Consider the following 20,209-nt stretch of genomic DNA (forward strand, 5'->3'; position numbering starts at 1 on the left):
AGAGGGAAGACGAGGAGAGAGGGAGGAAAGAAAGAGGGTAAAGGAATGTAGGGAGAGAGAGAGGAGGGGAAGAGAGGAAAGAGAGAAAGGAGAGTTTTAGTTTGGATTAGTCTGTGATTTTTGACACTTTTTCCAGCCCAAAGTCGAGACTCTGAGGAAACCCACAGAGAACATGCTCCAAACACAAATACCACACAAATATCACACAAATCACACAAATATCACACAAATATCACACAAATCACACAAATATCACACAAATATCACAAATATCACACAAATATCACACAAATACCACACAAATATCACACAAATATCACAAATACCACACAAATACCACACAAATACTACACAAATATCACACAAATATCACACAAATACCACACAAATATCACACAAATATCACAAATATCACACAAATATCACAAATATCACACAAATAACACATATCACAAATACCACACAAATACCACACAAATATCACACATATCACACAAATATCACAAATATCACACAAATACCACACAAATATCACACAAATACCACACAAATATCACACAAATATCACACAAATATCACACAAATAACACATATCACAAATACCACACAAATATCACACAGTTCAATGTCCAACTCATATTTTTATTTGAACACTGATATTACATTTGATACATTTGGATTGTGACTCGCAAGAACAAAAGTGGAAATGTTTAGGACTAAAACAGTGTCATTCAGCAGCTGCAGCAAAAGCCACATGTACAAATATATGAACCATTTTGAATTTAAAGATCCACTGTGTAACTTCTCTGGGGTCCACATGTCACTGCTTTGCCTGAAATGTTCCGCAGAGTGACATTAAACTGATCTATCTCCACGGAGACGAGCAGACGATGAGGCTTTGAGTGATAAAACGATTCAAATGACACGTCAGACTGTTGAACAAGTGCATGATGGGTCATTTAAAGCCATACTGTGGGACATTTCAGGCAGTTACATCTCCATGGAGACAAGCGTTGGACTCCGCCTGGAAAGTTACATAGTGCACCTTTAATGAAGAGTTTGATTTGACCTTTTAAACAGTTTTTACAGTTTACAAAAGTCAACAGGATTTTACCTGAAACAAAAAAATTAACAGCAGAAAAAATGAATCTGAATAAAAAAAAACTATTGTGGAGTTTTACACTGAATAAAATAAACTCATTTCTCAAACAGACGTCGCTGTTACACTTGGATTAGCGCACAAAGCTAGCAAAAAGCACAAACATGCTACAAACTGGTAAAATTCTTCAAGTTTTACAATAATTCAAATTTAAAAATAAATCAGATGCATAATTCAAATTTTACCACCCGTTTTTGTAGCATAAAAACGCAATAACTATGAGCTTTAATAAGAGCCTAGAACGAGGGCGTGGCCACGGTGACTGATCATAAAGAATGAGGGCGTGGCCACGGTGAGCGATGGTAAAGAGCGTCCATGTTGTGAGTGAGACGTGATTTAAACATGAATGAGGAGACGGAGCTTTTCTATTTAACACTGTTTAGACTTTTATCTAACGCCCACGTTCCACCAAACTCAGATCTTAAAAATAAAAATATTCCCATTTTACATCATAAATTCCGCGCTCTGCCGTCACTTCTACACATTTGTCTGAGTTTTTCTCTTGTTCCACTCACAAAATGTCCGACACATTTCCCACAGCGTCCTCGCTCTGTCCAGGCCTTATCGTACAACACTGATTAATAACAATGCAACAAAAGTAAACAAAAACAAGCCGCCATTTTGATCTTTCTTCATTGTGGACTGGACGCACGCAGGACTAACGGCTCCTGTGCACGTTCACCTGCTGTAGGACGTGTGGTCAGAGCTGGATGTTTGCTTCATGTTAAACTGGACTGGGCGTGGTTCACTTATGCCTTTGGTGTTTTAACTAAATAAGATTAAGGTTCGTTCCTGTAATAATTTAACAGGAAATGTCCCAACATTTCACTGGGCCTGTGTGTGTAATGGCTCCCAGCTGCTGTGGGCGGAGCCGAGCTGCACAGAGCGGGCGGGGCGGCTCTACTGTGTTTACACTCACTCAGAAACGACACTTTTAGTATTAATATGATCGTTTGGAGGTTTGGTGCACTGATATGATCAAACTACTCATGTAACAGTTTTTGGAGGAGTTTGTGGATTTACAGACTCGAGTTGGAACGAAACTGAATCTATGAACTTCACAAAAATGATGTTCCATTGTTACTTTTTACTACGGACAAATGAACAGGAACCTAAAGTTAAAATATTGACCCACTGAAAATTATAGAAGGTGTTTGTTTTTTAATCAGGCAAAAGTTTGGACACGTTCTCATCCAACGTTTTTTTTACAGCTTTTTACATTTTATAAACACACAGACGACAGACACATGAAGATAAAAGGACTTATGTAGTAAAGACAAAGGTTTTACTAAAACTCTAAACTCCAAAGGATTACTTGGATCATTTGGATATAAAACTGTGTCACTTTTTGTCTTTACTCCATACGTCCGTATAACTCGTGTCATATATGTGTCTTCTGTGTGTTTATAAAATGTAGAAAGTAGAAAGACCAAACCTTTGGCTGAGAGGGCGTGTCCACACTTCTGAGCGTGTGCACAGGGTCAAACTATTGTATAAAACATAAAGTTATTGTTTTTAGCCTTATTTAAGCTCCTGGTCTGATCCAACAACCTGAGTCTCCACATCAGTGTGACCAGGTCCAGTCCGGTCGTGTCTGAAGCACACACCCAGCGTCAGCGCGTTTCTGCTTTAAGAGCTGACGAAAACCAAACGAGTCGAGTAAATGAGATCGGCCAAATACAGGACGAAGTTTAGTCCCGTGAGAACAGCCACGGCCATCCGTTTGTCCCAGCTGCACAGACCGGGATTGGAGCCGCAGCTGCTCGGACGATCCTTCTCTCCGCCGTGTTTGGGGTCAAAGTTGAAAATGGGCCACACGATCGTCACGGAGATGTACAAGAGAACAGCTAGCATAGCGTACCCCGATAAGAAGCGCGCAAACGGGAACGGGAGGCAACCTGTGCACTCGCAAACGCACAGGACGATGATGGCGGCGGACAGAATGAAGCAGATGCAGTAAACCGCCATGCAGTATTTAAGAGCCTCGGCGCGGTCGTACAAAACCGGATCACTGATGAAAACGAAAATAATACAAGCGATGAAGGTTTCGCACACTTTAAGAATACCAGGAGCAGTAGCCATGTAGCCCGCGACTTCGCCCGGCCGCGCCTTGCTAATGCTAACTTCCGTCATGTACGCGATTGTGGCTAAGCAGGAGAAAACGGTGGAGACGATTCTGTAGTCGCGGGTCTGGCTCTGGGCCAGGCTTCCCTTGAGGTAGTACAGCGGGAAGATGATGGAAGCGGACAGGCAGAGCAGCGCGGCGTAGCACGCAAACGTTATAGGGAAGTTTTTCCATGAGACGGGAGCGCGCGTTTGGAGGCCGAAAAGTTCCACCAACAAAACCAGCAGAGTCCCGGCGAAGCTAAAGGCCCAGCAGAAGATGCACCAGTCGCCCGTGCCGTGGTACAGCCATCCCCCGTGAACCGCCACAGAGAACGCCACGCAGGAGAAGACCAGGGCCGCCAAACGGGTCCAGAACAGAGGAGTGGACTGTAGCACGATCGGCATAGTGCTGAGGAGAAGGTCCAGACGACTGAGACAAGATCTGGAAAAGAGAAGGAGGAGGCTCAGTTTTGATCATGATTATAGTTTTTAACAACAATAGTTCACTCACAAACAGCTTATGACACAACAACACAACAACACAACACACACAACAACACAACACACACAACACAACAAACTTCAAAACTCAAACTGATCCTAAAACAAACATTAAGGGGCGACATGTTTCATCAAGTAAGTAGTTTTCCTGTAGTTTGGTGTTTGGATGTTTCATACAGAGCCTCATTCTGCTCATACACCACATGTACTCTTATGTACTCACATGTACTCTCATGTACTGTCATGTACTCTCATGTACTCTCATGTACTCTCATGTACTCTCATGTACTGTCATGTACTGTCATGTACTCTCATGTACTGTCATGTACTCTCATGTACTCTCATGTACTCACATGTACTCTCATGTACTGTCATGTACTCTCATGTACTTTCATGTACTGTCATGTACTGTCATGTACTCTCATGTACTTTCATGTACTCTTATGTACTCTCATGTACTCTCATGTACTCCACATATATTCAACCTCACATTACTCGTTGGGCCGTACAGACCTGACATATCTGACATATTTCTCTTCACGTTCTCATCTGTCTCATCCTGGAGCTGATGTGACAAAGTCATTTCACTTTTGTTTCATGTGGATCAGTCCAGGACAGAGACATGAACCATAAACCAGGATGAACCCGGGTCTAAACCAGGTCTGTTTCATGTGGACTGGCCCTGGATTTACATTAATGACGATATAAAACCATAATATCTGTAAATAAGTACATTTGTAGTTCAAAATGTCACCACTAGAAGGCGCCGCAGCCTCCACCTCTGCCCTGTTTACTCCCACAGACACAAACCGCACAAAGCTGCTATTGTGTTTTTATGAATGAGAAAAGCAACAGGACGAAAGCACGAAAACTGTGAGATTTAGACAGAATACTGTCTCTGTGACACAAGACACACACACACACCCCTGCACACACAGACACACCCCTACACACACACCCCTACACACACACCCCTGCACACACACACACACCCCTACACGTACACACACACACACATACACACCCCTACACACACAGACACATGCACACACCGACACACCCCTACACACACACACATGCACACACCGACACACCCCTACATACACACACATGCACACACAGACACACACACACATCCTGGTGTTCTGGTTTAGTCCTGACCACAGTCTGTGTAAAGAAGTGACTGAGTGTGACGTCTCCACAGCTTCAGCTCCAGATGAAGCTCATGGACCTTGAGCAGGTTCAGGGACGATCTGGAGCTGAGCTGCATATTTGGAATTCAACCACAAGTATAACAACCGAGAGCCAATCAGGAGCGAGGCTGTTGAAGGTAACGTCTCTTCCCGCCCACAACGCTGGTTTAACAGGGAGCGGGCGCTTAGCAACGCTGTCAATCAAACCTGTTGCTAACGCTAACAGGAGCGACCTCGGGGACAGAAGGACCTGATTTGTCTGTTATTAATGTTCATATCTTGATTTACAGACACAATAGTGAAATAAAAACCCCAGGATCATGTAGAGGGTTAATACGAACATTTAAGACCAGAATGAGTCTGAAGGACAGAGACAGAGAGAGGACAGAGAGGACACAGAGAGGACAGAGGGGACACAGAGAGGACAGAGGGGACACAGAGGGGACACAGAGAGGACACAGAGAGGACAGAGGGGGGACACAGAGGGGACACAGAGGAGACAGAGAGAGGACAGAGGGGACACACTTTAACACAGAGAGTGAACTGGAGCCAGAGTCGATGGAGCAGGAAGTGCACCATGAGCACTTCCTGTTTGTAACGCGGCGCCAGCAGGTCAGCTCTGTCCATTTATATAAACAGTCCATGGTCCTGAATTTATTCTGGTTTTGAGTTTAAGGTTTTGAGACGTTGTGTGTTTCTTTAAAGATGCACTATGTAACTTTTCTGGTGAAGGCTGATGCTTGAGCTTTGACTAGAATGTTCCACAGTATGGCATTAAACTTGTATATTTCCATGGGGTTACAGGTCAGCTCTGCGGAGAGGTTGAATGCTAGAACTTTAGTCCTGACTTAATCCTGGTTTAGTCCAAGATATTTCACATTGTTTATTGTTATAAATGTGTCTGTGACTCGACTAAACTGATGAAGAAACCCCATTATTTTTGTTAAAAGTGAATAAAACCCCATGGATCCTTCAGAATGAGCTTCATTACGACGCCATTCTGCACCTCGTTTACCTTTTTCACCTCGTTTACACTCACCTGCTGGAGCCGTAAAAACACAAACCTAAATTATTTTAATCCTGACGTTTGTGATTCTGCCGTTTGAGCCACAGAACGAACAACAAACGCCTCAGAGCACGACACACATCACAGACAAATGTAATTCATCAAAAAAATGATAAAAATAATAATAAAATAATGATATGAACATTTCAAACTCGATTTTGACACTAAGACACAGACTCGATACTCGATACTGATTCTGATTCCACAAAAAACACATTAAATGATGGTATTTTCTTTTATATATTGGGTGGATCAGATATTAGTTTCCAAATATCGGTTCAGTCGATATCCTGTTTGGACATAAACATTTGAACTTTTATTTACACAAAGCTGTTCTGTGGATATTTCACAGATAAATCACAGCTACATAAACATTTGGATCAGTTTTGTTCTTATTTTACTTTGTTTTTTATTGCTGTTTTCAGGCTCTGCTCTGGTATCGGTCGATATCGAGTACTGGCAGATATGTACTTATTGATATCATTATTGTCTATTTAATGTATTTATGCATTTATTTTCAGTACTGTATATTTCGTCTTTGCTGTGTTTCTTTTTTGTTTATTTGTAAAACCTTTATTTCTATAATGACACAAGTGTAAATCTGTTTCCGCTTGTTTGACGTAAGGAGCAGATGAACCTGAACATTGTTTTACAAATAAACTATAAAATAAATTAAAAAAAAGAATTGGTATCAGAACTGAAAAGCTGGACTCCTCGTGTTGGTTCTGCACTCGTCCATAAGATCAGATCTGCCTTTATTAGTCCCACAGGGGGGAAATTCCAGTGTTTCACCGCACAGTTAAAACAGAAGGAAAATGGAACATGCAATAAAACAAGATAATAGATAAATAGTTTAGAATAATTTAAAATATAGACTTAAAAATAAACTAAAAATAGACTCTAATGTAACATCTCTGTAAAGTGACTTGAGGATCCCTGGGACACGAGTCAAATCTTCTACAAATGTGTTGGTTTTGGGTTGAGTTTATGTCTCAGAGCTGAATGTTTTACCAAACCTCATTACGCTCATGATACTGTGGTGTTTTTAAAGCTCAGGCTACGCCCTCGTTTAACTGCTCCACTCGTCTCTGGCTCCACTCTGCTCCAGTGAGAAATAAACTGTTTACATGAGTCCTGTCCGACACCTACAGAACGACGAGCTGCAGCTGCAAGAACCTCACACGGACAAAATGGAGGACGGGCCGAGGTCCGAGGCTCCAGACCTCGTTTTATGTCGTTTTACGTCTTAAAAACATGAAAAACTAAACAAGTTCATTTTAAACAGTTTGTCTCACTGACCTTAAGCCTCCAGAACGTCCTAATGATTCACCATGATGAGTTTATAAACACTTCACAACTTTCAGAGACCAGAGCCGAGTTTAACTGTCACTAATGCTAACAACAACTAGCATGCTAACTGCACACTTACAGATTATCCAACAATAAAACGCTTATTTTCACCTCAACAGCTCCTTATACAATATATACTGTGAGAGACACGCCCACTGTGCCACGCCCACGGTGACACGCCCACGGTGACACGCCCACTGTGACACGCCCGCGGTGACACGCCCGCGGTGACACGCCCACTGTGACGTCCGCACTTCCTTCTCCAGTTTTATTTTCTTAATCGTTGATACTCGTAGGATTCTGCAGCGTCGCGTCGTCATTTTGGTACAAATGTAAAAAAAAAAACGTGCTGCTCTAGTGCGACGTGCCTCTGTCCATAGGGGGCGCCACAGCGACACGCCTCTTTATTGTCATGACGTTTACGGCGACGTCGGCTCCATTGGAATTGTTTCTTTTATGAAGTGTTTTTAGATGAATATTGTGATTTAAAATGTGTAAATTATAACAGAATGATCCATAGAGATGAGAACCATAGAGACTCAACAGGACTGATTTAGAGCCTGACGTGTCGAGTTCTTTCTTTTCTTTCTTTTCTTTCTTCTCTGAAATGTAGAAACACAAACAGCAGCTGAACCTCGTCCTCAGAACATGATGTAACCAAAAATATTTCAATGTGACTCAATGTTTGGGAGGGTTTGGAAAAAGTGAAGTCTGGGGTCGATGAGTCACTTACACTGAAGGAGAGAAAGAGAGAAAGAGAGAAGGACAGAGGGATGGAGAGAGGGATGGAGAGAGGGAGGGATGAGGGAACCCCTGCTCTGGCCACAAACAAATGAAGAGAAATAGTCCCACCATGACTCACCCACTGCTCCTGCAAAAAACAAGGATAAGAAAAGAAACATGTGCAAATGCAGAGTGGCCGGATCTATAGAGGCCTAGTTTAGTCCTGGTTTAGTCCTGGTTTAGTCCTGGTTTAGTCCTGGTTTAGTCCTGGTTTAGTCCTGGTTTAGTCCTGGTTTAGACCTGGTTTAGTCCTGGTTTAGTCCTGGTTTAGTCCTGGTTTAGTCCTGGTTTAGTCCTGGTTTAGTCCTGGTTTAGTCCTGGTTTGCACCTCTTCCTTTAGTCCTTATCTGCTTTGACACATGTTAAAGATGCACAGTGTAACTTTTCTGGTTTTCTGTCTGGAATGTTTCACACATTAAACTAATGCACTGATGCACCAGGAAAAGTTACAGGTCAGAGCTATGGAGACAGAGCACATCAGCCTCAAACCCGCCCTATTGAGTCTCTATGGTTCTCATCTCTGTGGATCATTTTGTTATCATTTAAATTTAAATCACAATATTCATCTAAAAACACTTCATTTGTACCAAAATGACGACGCGACGCTGCAGAATACGACGAGTATCAACGATTAAGAAAATAAAACTGGAGAAGGAAGTGCGGCTGTCACAGTGGGCGTGGCACAGTGGGCGTGTCACAGTGGGCGTGGCACAGTGGGCGTGGCACAGTGGGCGTGTCACAGTGGGCGTGTCACAGTGGGCGTGGCACAGTGGGCGTGGCACAGTGGAGGTTAAACGGGGTTAAATCGGTAAAATGGCGTCTTGAAAATAAGACAAAGATGAACATGAATCACTCCAAATACAACTTCAGAGACTTTGGGGCCTCCCTCTGCTCCTCCGCCCGGGGCCTCCCTCCGCTCCTCCGCCCGGGGCCTCCCTCCGCCCGGGGCCTCCCTCCGCCCGGGGCCTCCCTCCGCCCGGGGCCTCCCTCCGCCCGGGGCCTCCCTCCGCCCGGGGCCTCCCTCCGCCCGGGGCCTCCCTCTCTCCACTTTTTCCAGGCGTCTAACTCTTTCCAAATGTTTTTCTGTAGAACAGCTGCCTCTGTCGCGCCAGTTTTCACTACATTTTTCACGTTTGTTCAGTAAAACACTGAAATAACAACGAGAAGAACAGAGCACTGGGAGGTCTGGTCCTGGTTTAGTCCTGGTTTAGTTCAGGTTTAGTCCTGGTTTAGTCCTGGTTTAGACCTGGTTTAGTCCTGGTTTACTTCAGGTTTAGTCCTGGTTTAGTCCTGGTTTAGTCCTGGTTTAGTCCTGGTTTAGTTCAGGTTTAGTCCTGGTTTAGTCCTGGTTTAGTCCTGGTTCAGTCCTGGTTTAGACCTGGTTTAGTCCTGGTTTACTTCAGGTTTAGTCCTGGTTTAGTCCTGGTTTAGTCCTGGTTTAGTCCTGGTTTAGTTCAGGTTTAGTCCTGGTTTAGTCCTGGTTTAGTCCTGGTTTAGTCCTGGTTCAGTCCTGGTTTAGTCCTGGTTTAGTCCTTGTTTAGTCCTGGTTTAGTCCTGGTTTAGTCCTGGTTTAGTCCTGGTTTAGTCCTGGTTCAGTCCTGGTTTAGTCCTGGTTTAGTCCTGGTTTAGTCCTGGTTTAGTCCTGGTTTAGTCCTGGTTCAGTCCTGGTTTAGTCCTTGTTTAGTCCTGGTTTAGTCCTGGTTTAGTCTTGTTCTGAATTCAATCTCTTTTTTCACCTCCTCTCTCCTCGCCTCCTACAATCCTTCCTAGGTCCTCGTCTCCTCCCTCCTCGCTCGACTCTACAATTATCCAAACCGCTCGAAATAAAACTACAGCTCACGGAAAAATCAATAGCGCCACTTTTCCCGCCATTACTGCTGCTTATGTAATAAAGTCAAACGACGAAGGAAAGAAGGTCCAGAGGCCAACAGAAACAGAAGAGAAGAACGAGGAGGACGAGTGGAAACGTCTGAGTTTATGAAGAAGACGACAGGAGAACAGAAGAGGAAGAACGTCTGAAGACAGGAAAACGAGCAGGACTCAGAGAGGAAAAGTCTGAGGTTTATGAAGACGACAGGATTCAAACAAGAGGAAGTCCAAAGATAGAATTAAAACAGGAAATGAGCTCACACCTGGAAAGGTCACAGGCTCTGACCACGACAGAGGATTTATGACCCGAGAGGACGACCCAGACCGGGTTTAGACCTGCTCTAGACCTGGTCCACACCGGGTTTAGACCTGATCCACACCGGGTTTAGACCTGCTCTAGACCTGATCCACACCGGGTTTAGACCTGCTCTAGACCTGGTCCACACCGGGTTTAGACCTGCTCTAGACCTGGTCCACACCGGGTTTAGACCAACTCTAGACCTGAAGTGTTGTGGTCCAAGTTTGTCTCTTTGTGTCCTCTGCATTTGACCCGTTCTTCAGGACCACTGGACGTCAGGACAGCGCCCCCTGTCTGTGTCACAGAGTTAGCGTTTAGAGAAAAACATGGAGAGTTTGTTTGTTTCAGACTCACACAATGTTTGAAATTTGAGACATTTTTGCTTCTTGTTGCTCTGATGGACAGAACCACAGAGTCTGACCAAGAGACACAGATTTAGATTCAGATTTACCCAGAGTTTCATGTTTTATGATCCAAAATGAAAATCACTGAATCAATAAAAACAAACGACTTTGTGACTCAACAAAAGATGCAGATCAAAACTAGACATGTGAGCGAGAATCGATACTGAAACAAGTCCCCAACAAGTATAAGACACACAGACTAGTACACACACACACACACACACACAGAGAGACACACACACCCCGACACACACACAGACACACACACACAGACACACCCCCACAGACACACACACAGACACACCCCCACACACACACACCCACACACACACATGGATCACTATGAACCTCCCGCACACTGAGGATCACACACATGTAACACACATGGAGCAGACACAAAGTACAACATTTAATGTGGAACATCACATCCTGTTCTGTCTAAATAAAGAGTTTTTATCATCGTGGTATCAGAATCAGTATCGAGTATCAAGTATTGATTCTGTTCCTCTGTATTGACCTGTGTAAAGTTTGAGTCTCGTGCTCACACTCGTCTGAAGTATTTTCTGAAGTACAGACTTTGTTAAACACACACTTCATTTTCTTAAACGTGCGTCATGTTTGTGGAATGGCTCCTGCTCTGAGTCCTTATGTGACTTTACACTGTAAAGATGCACACGTGTGTGAGCGCGTTACACACGTGTGTGAGCGCGTTACACATGTGTGTGAGCGCGTTACACGTGTGTGTGAGCACGTTACACATGTGTGTGAGCACGTTACACACGTGTGTGAGCACGTTACACGTGTGTGCACGTTAGACATATGTGTGTGCATGTTACACGTGTGTACAGGTGAGTTAGGGTCAGAGGTCGTAGGGTTAGTCCCTGGTGTGTCTTTAATGTGATTGTGAAAACTACATTCACTTAATACAAAGGAAAAGTCTCGTTTTGCAGCTCAAACACTAAATTTATCTATTCAGAAAAGTCCAACCCTGTGATTCTTTTAAATCAATCTCTACTTTTGATTCTAGATTTAGTAAATATCCTGAACAACCCTGAAACATATAGAATATATATATATATACATATAGAATATATATATATATATATATATATATATATATATATATATATATATATATATATATATATATATGTGAATATAAATGTGAATATATAGTTTTATATATATATATAGTTTTATATATATATATATATATATATATATATATATATATATATATTCACATTTACAAAATGATCAATATATGTCTACACAAACTCTATAACTCTATAGTGTATGTATATATATATATATATGTGTGTATATATATATATATATATATATATAACAGACTTTATAGTACAGAGATTATGTGTTTTTTTTTAAACAAAGTGAACATTTTACAATAATCCAATAGAGACTTCCTGCTCAGTTGAGTATCTAGTTTCGATATTAGTTTTAGTATTGATTAGTATCAGATATTTGATACTTTTCTCATGTTTTAACTTTTCATTTGGTCCATAAACAGATGCACTTCTCAAATATTCAGTTTATGATTTTTGACCCAGAGACTGAAAAGAGGAAGGAGCCGTGTCCATATGTTGTTCACTGAGTGTGTGTTGTTTTTGTTGCTACGACACAACAGCGATGCTAACACAATTTGAGTGTAATCTGTTTAGAGCCTCTTGGACCAGGGCACAGTCCGCCTCTGTGTCTGTGTGTGTGCGCTCAAAGCTCACACAAAACGGACAAGATGTTTGCCTGTTTTTAAGGCAAACACAACAGGAATGTGAAATATTTAGTTCAAATGGGATAATCCAGAGGAATGAGAACAGACACGGCAACAATGGTGATAATGATGAGCAAACAGGACGGCACAAGGGCTGAGAAAGTATCGAAAATCAGATATCGACACTAAAACTAATATCGAAACTAAACACTCATCTGAGCAGGTAAAAAGTCCCTTTGACAAAAATGAACCTTTCCTGTGTTTAGACGACGCTGAATCTTTCACATGTAAAAGTTTCTCTGTCGGTTTCTGTTTCATAAAGAGCAGGTGCACAGGGTCGGTCTGTATCTCTACTGTCGGGTACAGTCGGGTTAAAGGTCGTAGAGACTAAAGAAGGTGAGCGTCCACCAGAGCAGGGCGTAAACATTCTGTACATAAGACATTTAACGTAAAGTCAAACAGTGTGATCTCATCAGTGTGTAACAATCCCCAGAGAGCAGGTCACACACGAAGGAACCAACTTAAAATGAACAGAACAGCCCTCAGTGCGACACATGACCCCTGACACATGACCCCTGACACATGACCCCTGCTGCATGATGGGAAACAGTTTGGCACCTTTGGAAGAAAATAAACCGTATTATGTTTGTATATTGTCCACAGACCAGGACCAAACCAGGACTAAACCAGGACTAAACCAGGACTAAACCAGGACTAAACCAGGACTAAACCAGGACTAAACCAGGACTAAACCAGGACTAAACCAAGACTTTATTATGATGTTTCTCTGTTTCACAAATATAAGACACAAAGACCAGTACACACACACACACACACACCCACACACACACAAACACACACGGACCACTATGAACGTACTGCACACTGAGGATTACACACATATGACACACATGTAACACACATGGGAGTGTTTTTATTTTAACCATGGTATCAGAATCAGTCTTGAGTCTATTGAGTCTATTCCTTTAGTATCGTTCAGCTCTCGTCCACATGAAGCTTTAGATTCACTGTGACTTTTCAGAGTTAACGTTTTAAAGATGAGTGACTTGTTTAAATCTCTTTTTGGCCGCAGACTCGTCCGTCTCACGACCGTCATCTTCACGCTTCATTTATCCACCAGAGGAACTGAACTCACTTTAGAAAATGTTCCAAATGTTTTTTTCACGTCTGAGTCCACTACTGTAAAGGTCACTTACATAATGGAGCATAAATCTGTGAATGAGCATCGAGGGACCGAGGGGGCGTGGCCCGGGACACGCCCCGAACCTTCCAGGCACCAGAGTCACACCCGAGACCTAAAGGACAGCCAATGGAGCGGGACGCCAAGAAAACCTTATAAAGCACAAACCAGGGAAGGTCCTGTCCAGAGTTTTCTGTTCTGATACCGACGTCCAGACTTCGGCTTTAAGCATCCGTCAAAAATCTTGTAGTTTAGACGTTTACAAACATGTTCTGTTCTGCACGGGACTGTTAAAAGTACATTTAGCTCAATACTTTAACTTTTACCAACTAAAAGAGAGTAAGATCCAGGCTGTGTGTATCAGTGTGTCTATCAGTGCAGTGTGTGTGTATGTGTGGAGCAGTGTGTGTATCAGTGCAGTGTGTGTGTATGTGTGGAGCAGTGGGTGTGTGTGTGTGTGGAGAAGTGAAAATGGGAGTCTTCATTGCAATAATGCCTCAAATCCAGGAGAAAAAGGAAGAAATGAGTCAAACCAGCATGAATCACTCACAGCTTCAACTGGGTGAGTGAAGAGGGGCATCAGAACTCGCTCTTACGGCTCGTCTGACGTCTCATTTAACTTAACGTGAGCAGTAAAGACGCGGAATATGTGTGTGTGACGTCTCCCACAACGTTCAGCTCCAAATGAAGCTCACCCAGGCTCGAGCAGTTACAGCGGTGAATCTGGAGCCATGTTTCATATCTGGAATTCCGACGGTAACGCCCCGGTTTAGCAGAGAGCGGGCCCTTAGCAACGCTGTCAATCAAACCTGTTGCTAACGCTAACAGGAGCGACGTCGGGGAAAGAAGGACCTGATGTTCATGTCTTGATTTACAGACACAATAGTGAAATAAAAACCCCAGGATCATGTAGAGGGTTAATACGAACATTTAAGACCAATTTCATATCGATTATCAGCAGATGTTTAAACTCAGAGCATCAGTATTGGTATCGTAACTGAAAAAGGTGGATCGGTGCAGCTCTGATCATCTGTAGTCCACAATACAACACATAGAACACAACAGATGATGATTGAGACGAGCTGAACAAACCGTGTCCTCATATTCAACAGTTCAAACTGAGTTCAACTATTACAACATAGAGAGTCACTCAAAATGTGGCCTGACCTAATCACGTGTGACGGGGGAAAATGACGTGAAGTTTTGTGTCCAAATATGTTTTTTTTAAATGATTTTTCTGTGGAAGGTTCTAGCAGTCATTCATTGAGTGGGTGTGTCCTTCGCCTCTCCCTCCAAACTACAGCCCACGAATCAGACCATTACATCATCATCACATAGAGCAACGGGACGGACAATATACATCTAACATAGTACTTATACTTGTACTAGCCTGGTCAAAAGTATCAAAATCAGACACGAATCCACATTAAAACTACATCTTCATTGTTCTCAGGTGTCGATGCTAAAAAGTCTCATTGACAGAAATGAACCTTTCCTAAATCTGTTTATAATGATGTGTCTGTTTGTTTATTCTCATCCTGATATCAGAACATGTACAGTAATAATATGATTGTAAATATAGTCACATATAAGTGTTAGGCTGAACAGACACTGATGTTTGTGTTTTATTAATGTGTCCAAATCATTCTATAAAACACTGTGACATCTTATGAATATGTGAGTAAAGAGCCTAAAACATCAGACCTGACTTTACTGTGCCAATCCTGCACTGAACATCACTTTAGGTTTGATTAAAAGTTTGAATAAAAGTAAAACATATGATTGACTTGAAATGAAAACTGAAGCAGACGTCGCCCTGCACATCAGCAAGTCACTTTAAACTTTACTCAGTGTTTTAGTTCAACTTTACTCAGTGTTTTTAGTTAAACTCAGTGTTTTTAGTTACATTTTTCTGTTTTTCTTTAGTTTTAAAGCTGCGCGCGTGCCCGGTCCTGCCCCTGCACGCGCACAGCCTCCAGAGACGCAACAAGTGGGAACAAAAAACACATTCCTATCGTAGCTTTGCATTGAGATAATAGAATAAAATGTGAAAACAGCGGTAAAACTGTACACGCGTGTTTAAAAATGGAATTACCTTTGGCGTGTTGCTTGTTATTCGTGCGCTGCGTCCCTGCTCCGCGCAGAACCTCGTCTCGTTGTAGAAGAGGGTGGATTGTCTCTGAACAGCGCACACTGTGAAATATTAGCGGGTCAGAGGCGCAGGTCCCGCCCAGAAAACCGAATTAAGACTCGCATCTGTCTGCAGACCTCCATCTACACGCCCCTGAAAGCACACAAACAGCGGCCACGCCAAGACCCCGCGAGAGTCTGCTGTGCCCTGCCCTGAAACCTGAAGAATGAACCCCCAGACCCTCCTCCTGACCTCAGCCACGAAGAATGAACCCCCAGACCCTCCTCCTGACCTCAGCCACGAAGAATGAACCCCCAGACCCTCCTCCTGACCTCAGCCACGAAGACTCAACCCCCAGACCCTCCTCCTGACCTCAGCCATGAAGACTGAACCCCCAGACCCTCCTCCTGACCTCACCCATGAAGACCGGACCCCCAGACCCTCCTCCTGACCTCAGCCACGAAGACTCAACCCCCAGACCCTCCTCCTGACCTCAGCCATGAAGACCGGACCCCCAGACCCTCCTCCTGACCTCAGCCATGAAGACTGAACCCCCAGACCCTCCTCCTGACCTCACCCATGAAGACTGAACCCCCAGACCCTCCTCCTGACCTCACCCATGAAGACTGAACCCCCAGACCCTCCTCCTGACCTCACCCATGAAGACTGAACCCCCAGACCCTCCTCCTGACCTCAGCCATGAAGACTGAACCCCCAGACCCTCCTCCTGACCTCAGCCATCACAGGACTGTGCCTAATCTCAGTCAGACACAGGCCCAACACAGAAACAGAACAAACCCGTGGTGTACTACAGTACTGTGTGTATTCTGCCTGAGCTGTGTCAATATTATGTATATCCAAAGTACAAAAAAGTGAAATGAGCTTCATCACATGTAACAACATTTATCACATGTAAAGTTATTTATCACATTTGACGACAATTATCACATGTGACAACATTTGTTAAAAAAAAAAAAAAATCCTGGTGGAGGTCTGTGGCTGGAGGTCTGTGGGTGGAGGTACGTCCTGGTGGGGGTCTGTGGGTGGAGGTACGTCCTGGTGGGGGTCTGTGGGTGGAGGTCTGTGATTGGTTTGTTGATTAAAAGATTCACATTGGCTTCTGTCATAAATAAATAGTAAAAGAGCCGCTCTTTTGAATGGCTCTTTGACATGAACAGATCCATAAGATTCAGATCCATTAAAAAAGCCAAAAGGAGACACGCCCACAGACACGCCCACAGACACACCCCCAGGCACGCCCACAGACACGCCCACAACCTCTAGAGACAGGAGCAGACCCACAGCACTAAACCAGGACTAAACCAGGACTAAACCAGGACTAAACCAGGACTAAACCAGGACTAAACCAGGACTAAACTAGGACTAAACCAGGACTAAACCAGGACTAAACCAGGACTAAACCAGGACTAAACCAGGACTAAACTAGGACTAAACCAGGACTAAACCAGGACTAAACCAGGACTAAACCAGGACTACACCAGGACTAAACTAGGACTAAACCAGGACTAAACCAGGACTAAACCAGGACTAAACTAGGACTAAACCAGGACTAAACCAGGACTAAACCAGGACTAAACCAGGACTACACCAGGACTAAACTAGGACTAAACCAGGACTAAACTAGGACTAAACCAGGACTACACCAGGACTAAACTAGGACTAAACCAGGACTAAACCAGGACTAAACCAGCACTAAACCAGGACTAAACCAGGACTAAACCAGGACTACACCAGGACTAAACTAGGACTAAACCAGGACTAAACCAGGACTAAACCAGGACTACACCAGGACTAAACCAGGACTAAACCAGGACTAAACCAGGACTAAACCAGGACTACACCAGGACTAAACCAGGACTAAACCAGGACTACACCAGGACTAAACTAGGACTAAACCAGGACTAAACCAGGACTAAACCAGGACTAAACCAGGACTACACCAGGACTAAACTAGGACTAAACCAGGACTAAACCAGGACTAAACTAGGACTAAACCAGGACTAAACTAGGACTAAACCAGGACTAAACCAGGACTAAACCAGGACTACACCAGGACTAAACTAGGACTAAACCAGGACTAAACCAGCACTAAACCAGGACTAAACCAGGACTAAACCAGGACTAAACCAGGACTACACCAGGACTAAACTAGGACTAAACCAGGACTAAACCAGGACTAAACCAGGACTAAACTAGGACTAAACCAGGACTAAACCAGGACTAAACCAGGACTAAACCAGGACTAAAGCAAGACTAAACCAGGACTACACCAGGACTAAACCAGGACTAAACCAGGACTAAACTAGGACTAAACCAGGACTAAACCAGGACTAAACCAGGACTAAACTAGGACTAAACCAGGACTAAACCAGGACTAAACCAGGACTAAACTAGGACTAAACCAGGACTAAACCAGGACTAAACCAGGACTAAACCAGGACTACACCAGGACTAAACTAGGACTAAACCAGGACTAAACTAGGACTAAACCAGGACTACACCAGGACTAAACTAGGACTAAACCAGGACTAAACCAGGACTAAACCAGCACTAAACCAGGACTAAACCAGGACTAAACCAGGACTACACCAGGACTAAACTAGGACTAAACCAGGACTAAACCAGGACTAAACCAGGACTACACCAGGACTAAACCAGGACTAAACCAGGACTAAACCAGGACTAAACCAGGACTACACCAGGACTAAACCAGGACTAAACCAGGACTACACCAGGACTAAACTAGGACTAAACCAGGACTAAACCAGGACTAAACCAGGACTAAACCAGGACTACACCAGGACTAAACTAGGACTAAACCAGGACTAAACCAGGACTAAACTAGGACTAAACCAGGACTAAACTAGGACTAAACCAGGACTAAACCAGGACTAAACCAGGACTACACCAGGACTAAACTAGGACTAAACCAGGACTAAACCAGCACTAAACCAGGACTAAACCAGGACTAAACCAGGACTAAACCAGGACTACACCAGGACTAAACTAGGACTAAACCAGGACTAAACCAGGACTAAACCAGGACTAAACCAGGACTAAACTAGGACTAAACCAGGACTAAACCAGGACTAAACCAGGACTAAACCAGGACTAAAGCAAGACTAAACCAGGACTACACCAGGACTAAACCAGGACTAAACCAGGACTAAACTAGGACTAAACCAGGACTAAACCAGGACTAAACCAGGACTAAACTAGGACTAAACCAGGACTAAACCAGGACTAAACCAGGACTACACCAGGACTAAACTAGGACTAAACCAGGACTAAACCAGCACTAAACCAGGACTACACCAGGACTAAACTAGGACTAAACCAGGACTAAACCAGGACTAAACCAGGACTAAACCAGGACTAAACCAGGACTACACCAGGACTAAACTAGGACTAAACCAGGACTAAACCAGGACTAAACCAGGACTAAACCAGGACTAAACCAGGACTAAACCAGGACTAAACCAGGACTAAAGCAAGACTAAACCAGGACTACACCAGGACTAAACCAGGACTAAACCAGGACTAAACTAGGACTAAACCAGGACTAAACCAGGACTAAACCAGGACTAAACTAGGACTAAACCAGGACAAAACCAGGACTAAACCAGGACTAAACTAGGACTAAACCAGGACTAAACCAGGACTAAACCAGGACTAAACTAGGACTAAACCAGGACTAAACCAGGACTACACCAGGACTAAACTAGGACTAAACCAGGACTAAACCAGCACTAAACCAGGACTAAACCAGGACTACACCAGGACTAAACTAGGACTAAACCAGGACTAAACCAGGACTAAACCAGGACTAAACCAGGACTAAACTAGGACTAAACCAGGACTAAACCAGGACTAAACCAGGACTACACCAGGACTACACCAGGACTAAACCAGGACTAAGATAGAACTAAACCAGAACTAAACCAGGACTAAACCAGGACTAAACCAGGACTGAACCAGGACTAAACCAGGATTAAACCAGGACTAAGATAGAACTAAACCAGAACTAAACCAGGACTAAACCAGGACTAAGATAGAACTAAACCAGAACTAAACCAGGTCTAAACCAGGACTTGTCATGATCCTGTATTTTCTGTCTCCCTGTGCTCTCCCCCTCCCTCACCTGTATGCCTGGAGCTGGGTGGAGTTCCTGGCTCCTCCCGCGCGCACCTGGAGCGCATCAGCGCAATTACTCCCACCTGCTGCAGAGCATAAGAGGAGCCAGGACCAGACACTCAGGGCGAGATCGTCTGTGTATCTTCACCCTGTTGGGTGCCGGCTCCTCCGCGTGTCTTCATCCTGCTTGCTGGACTGTCCCTGCTCCGACCCTGCTCCCCAGCCCTGGTACTGTCTTGGCTTATCTCTGCCCTCCACGTCACT

At 43.8% G+C, this 20,209-nt stretch overlaps 1 protein-coding gene across 2 annotated transcripts; it reads right to left on the reverse strand.

Moving 5' to 3' along the window:
- Positions 1-623: 623 nt before the first annotated feature.
- Positions 624-20,209, reverse strand: myadmb (myeloid associated differentiation marker b). Of its 2 annotated transcripts, XM_055228553.1 has the most exons (3): positions 19,953-20,209; positions 15,755-15,852; positions 624-3,707 (listed from the first exon to the last, which is right to left on the reverse strand). In XM_055228553.1, exon 3 carries the CDS (start codon positions 3,668-3,670, stop codon positions 2,789-2,791), a length of 882 nt encoding a protein of 293 aa, XP_055084528.1. In that variant the 5' UTR covers positions 3,671-3,707; positions 15,755-15,852; positions 19,953-20,209; the 3' UTR covers positions 624-2,788. The 2 variants fall into 2 exon arrangements, with proteins under 2 accessions (XP_055084528.1, XP_033839041.1); XM_033983150.2 differs by lacking the exon at positions 19,953-20,209 and having other exon boundaries at positions 630-3,707; positions 15,755-15,865.

Source organism: Periophthalmus magnuspinnatus, chromosome 17 (genome assembly GCF_009829125.3).
Source record: "Periophthalmus magnuspinnatus isolate fPerMag1 chromosome 17, fPerMag1.2.pri, whole genome shotgun sequence".
NCBI classification, from domain to species: Eukaryota; Metazoa; Chordata; class Actinopteri; order Gobiiformes; family Gobiidae; genus Periophthalmus; species Periophthalmus magnuspinnatus.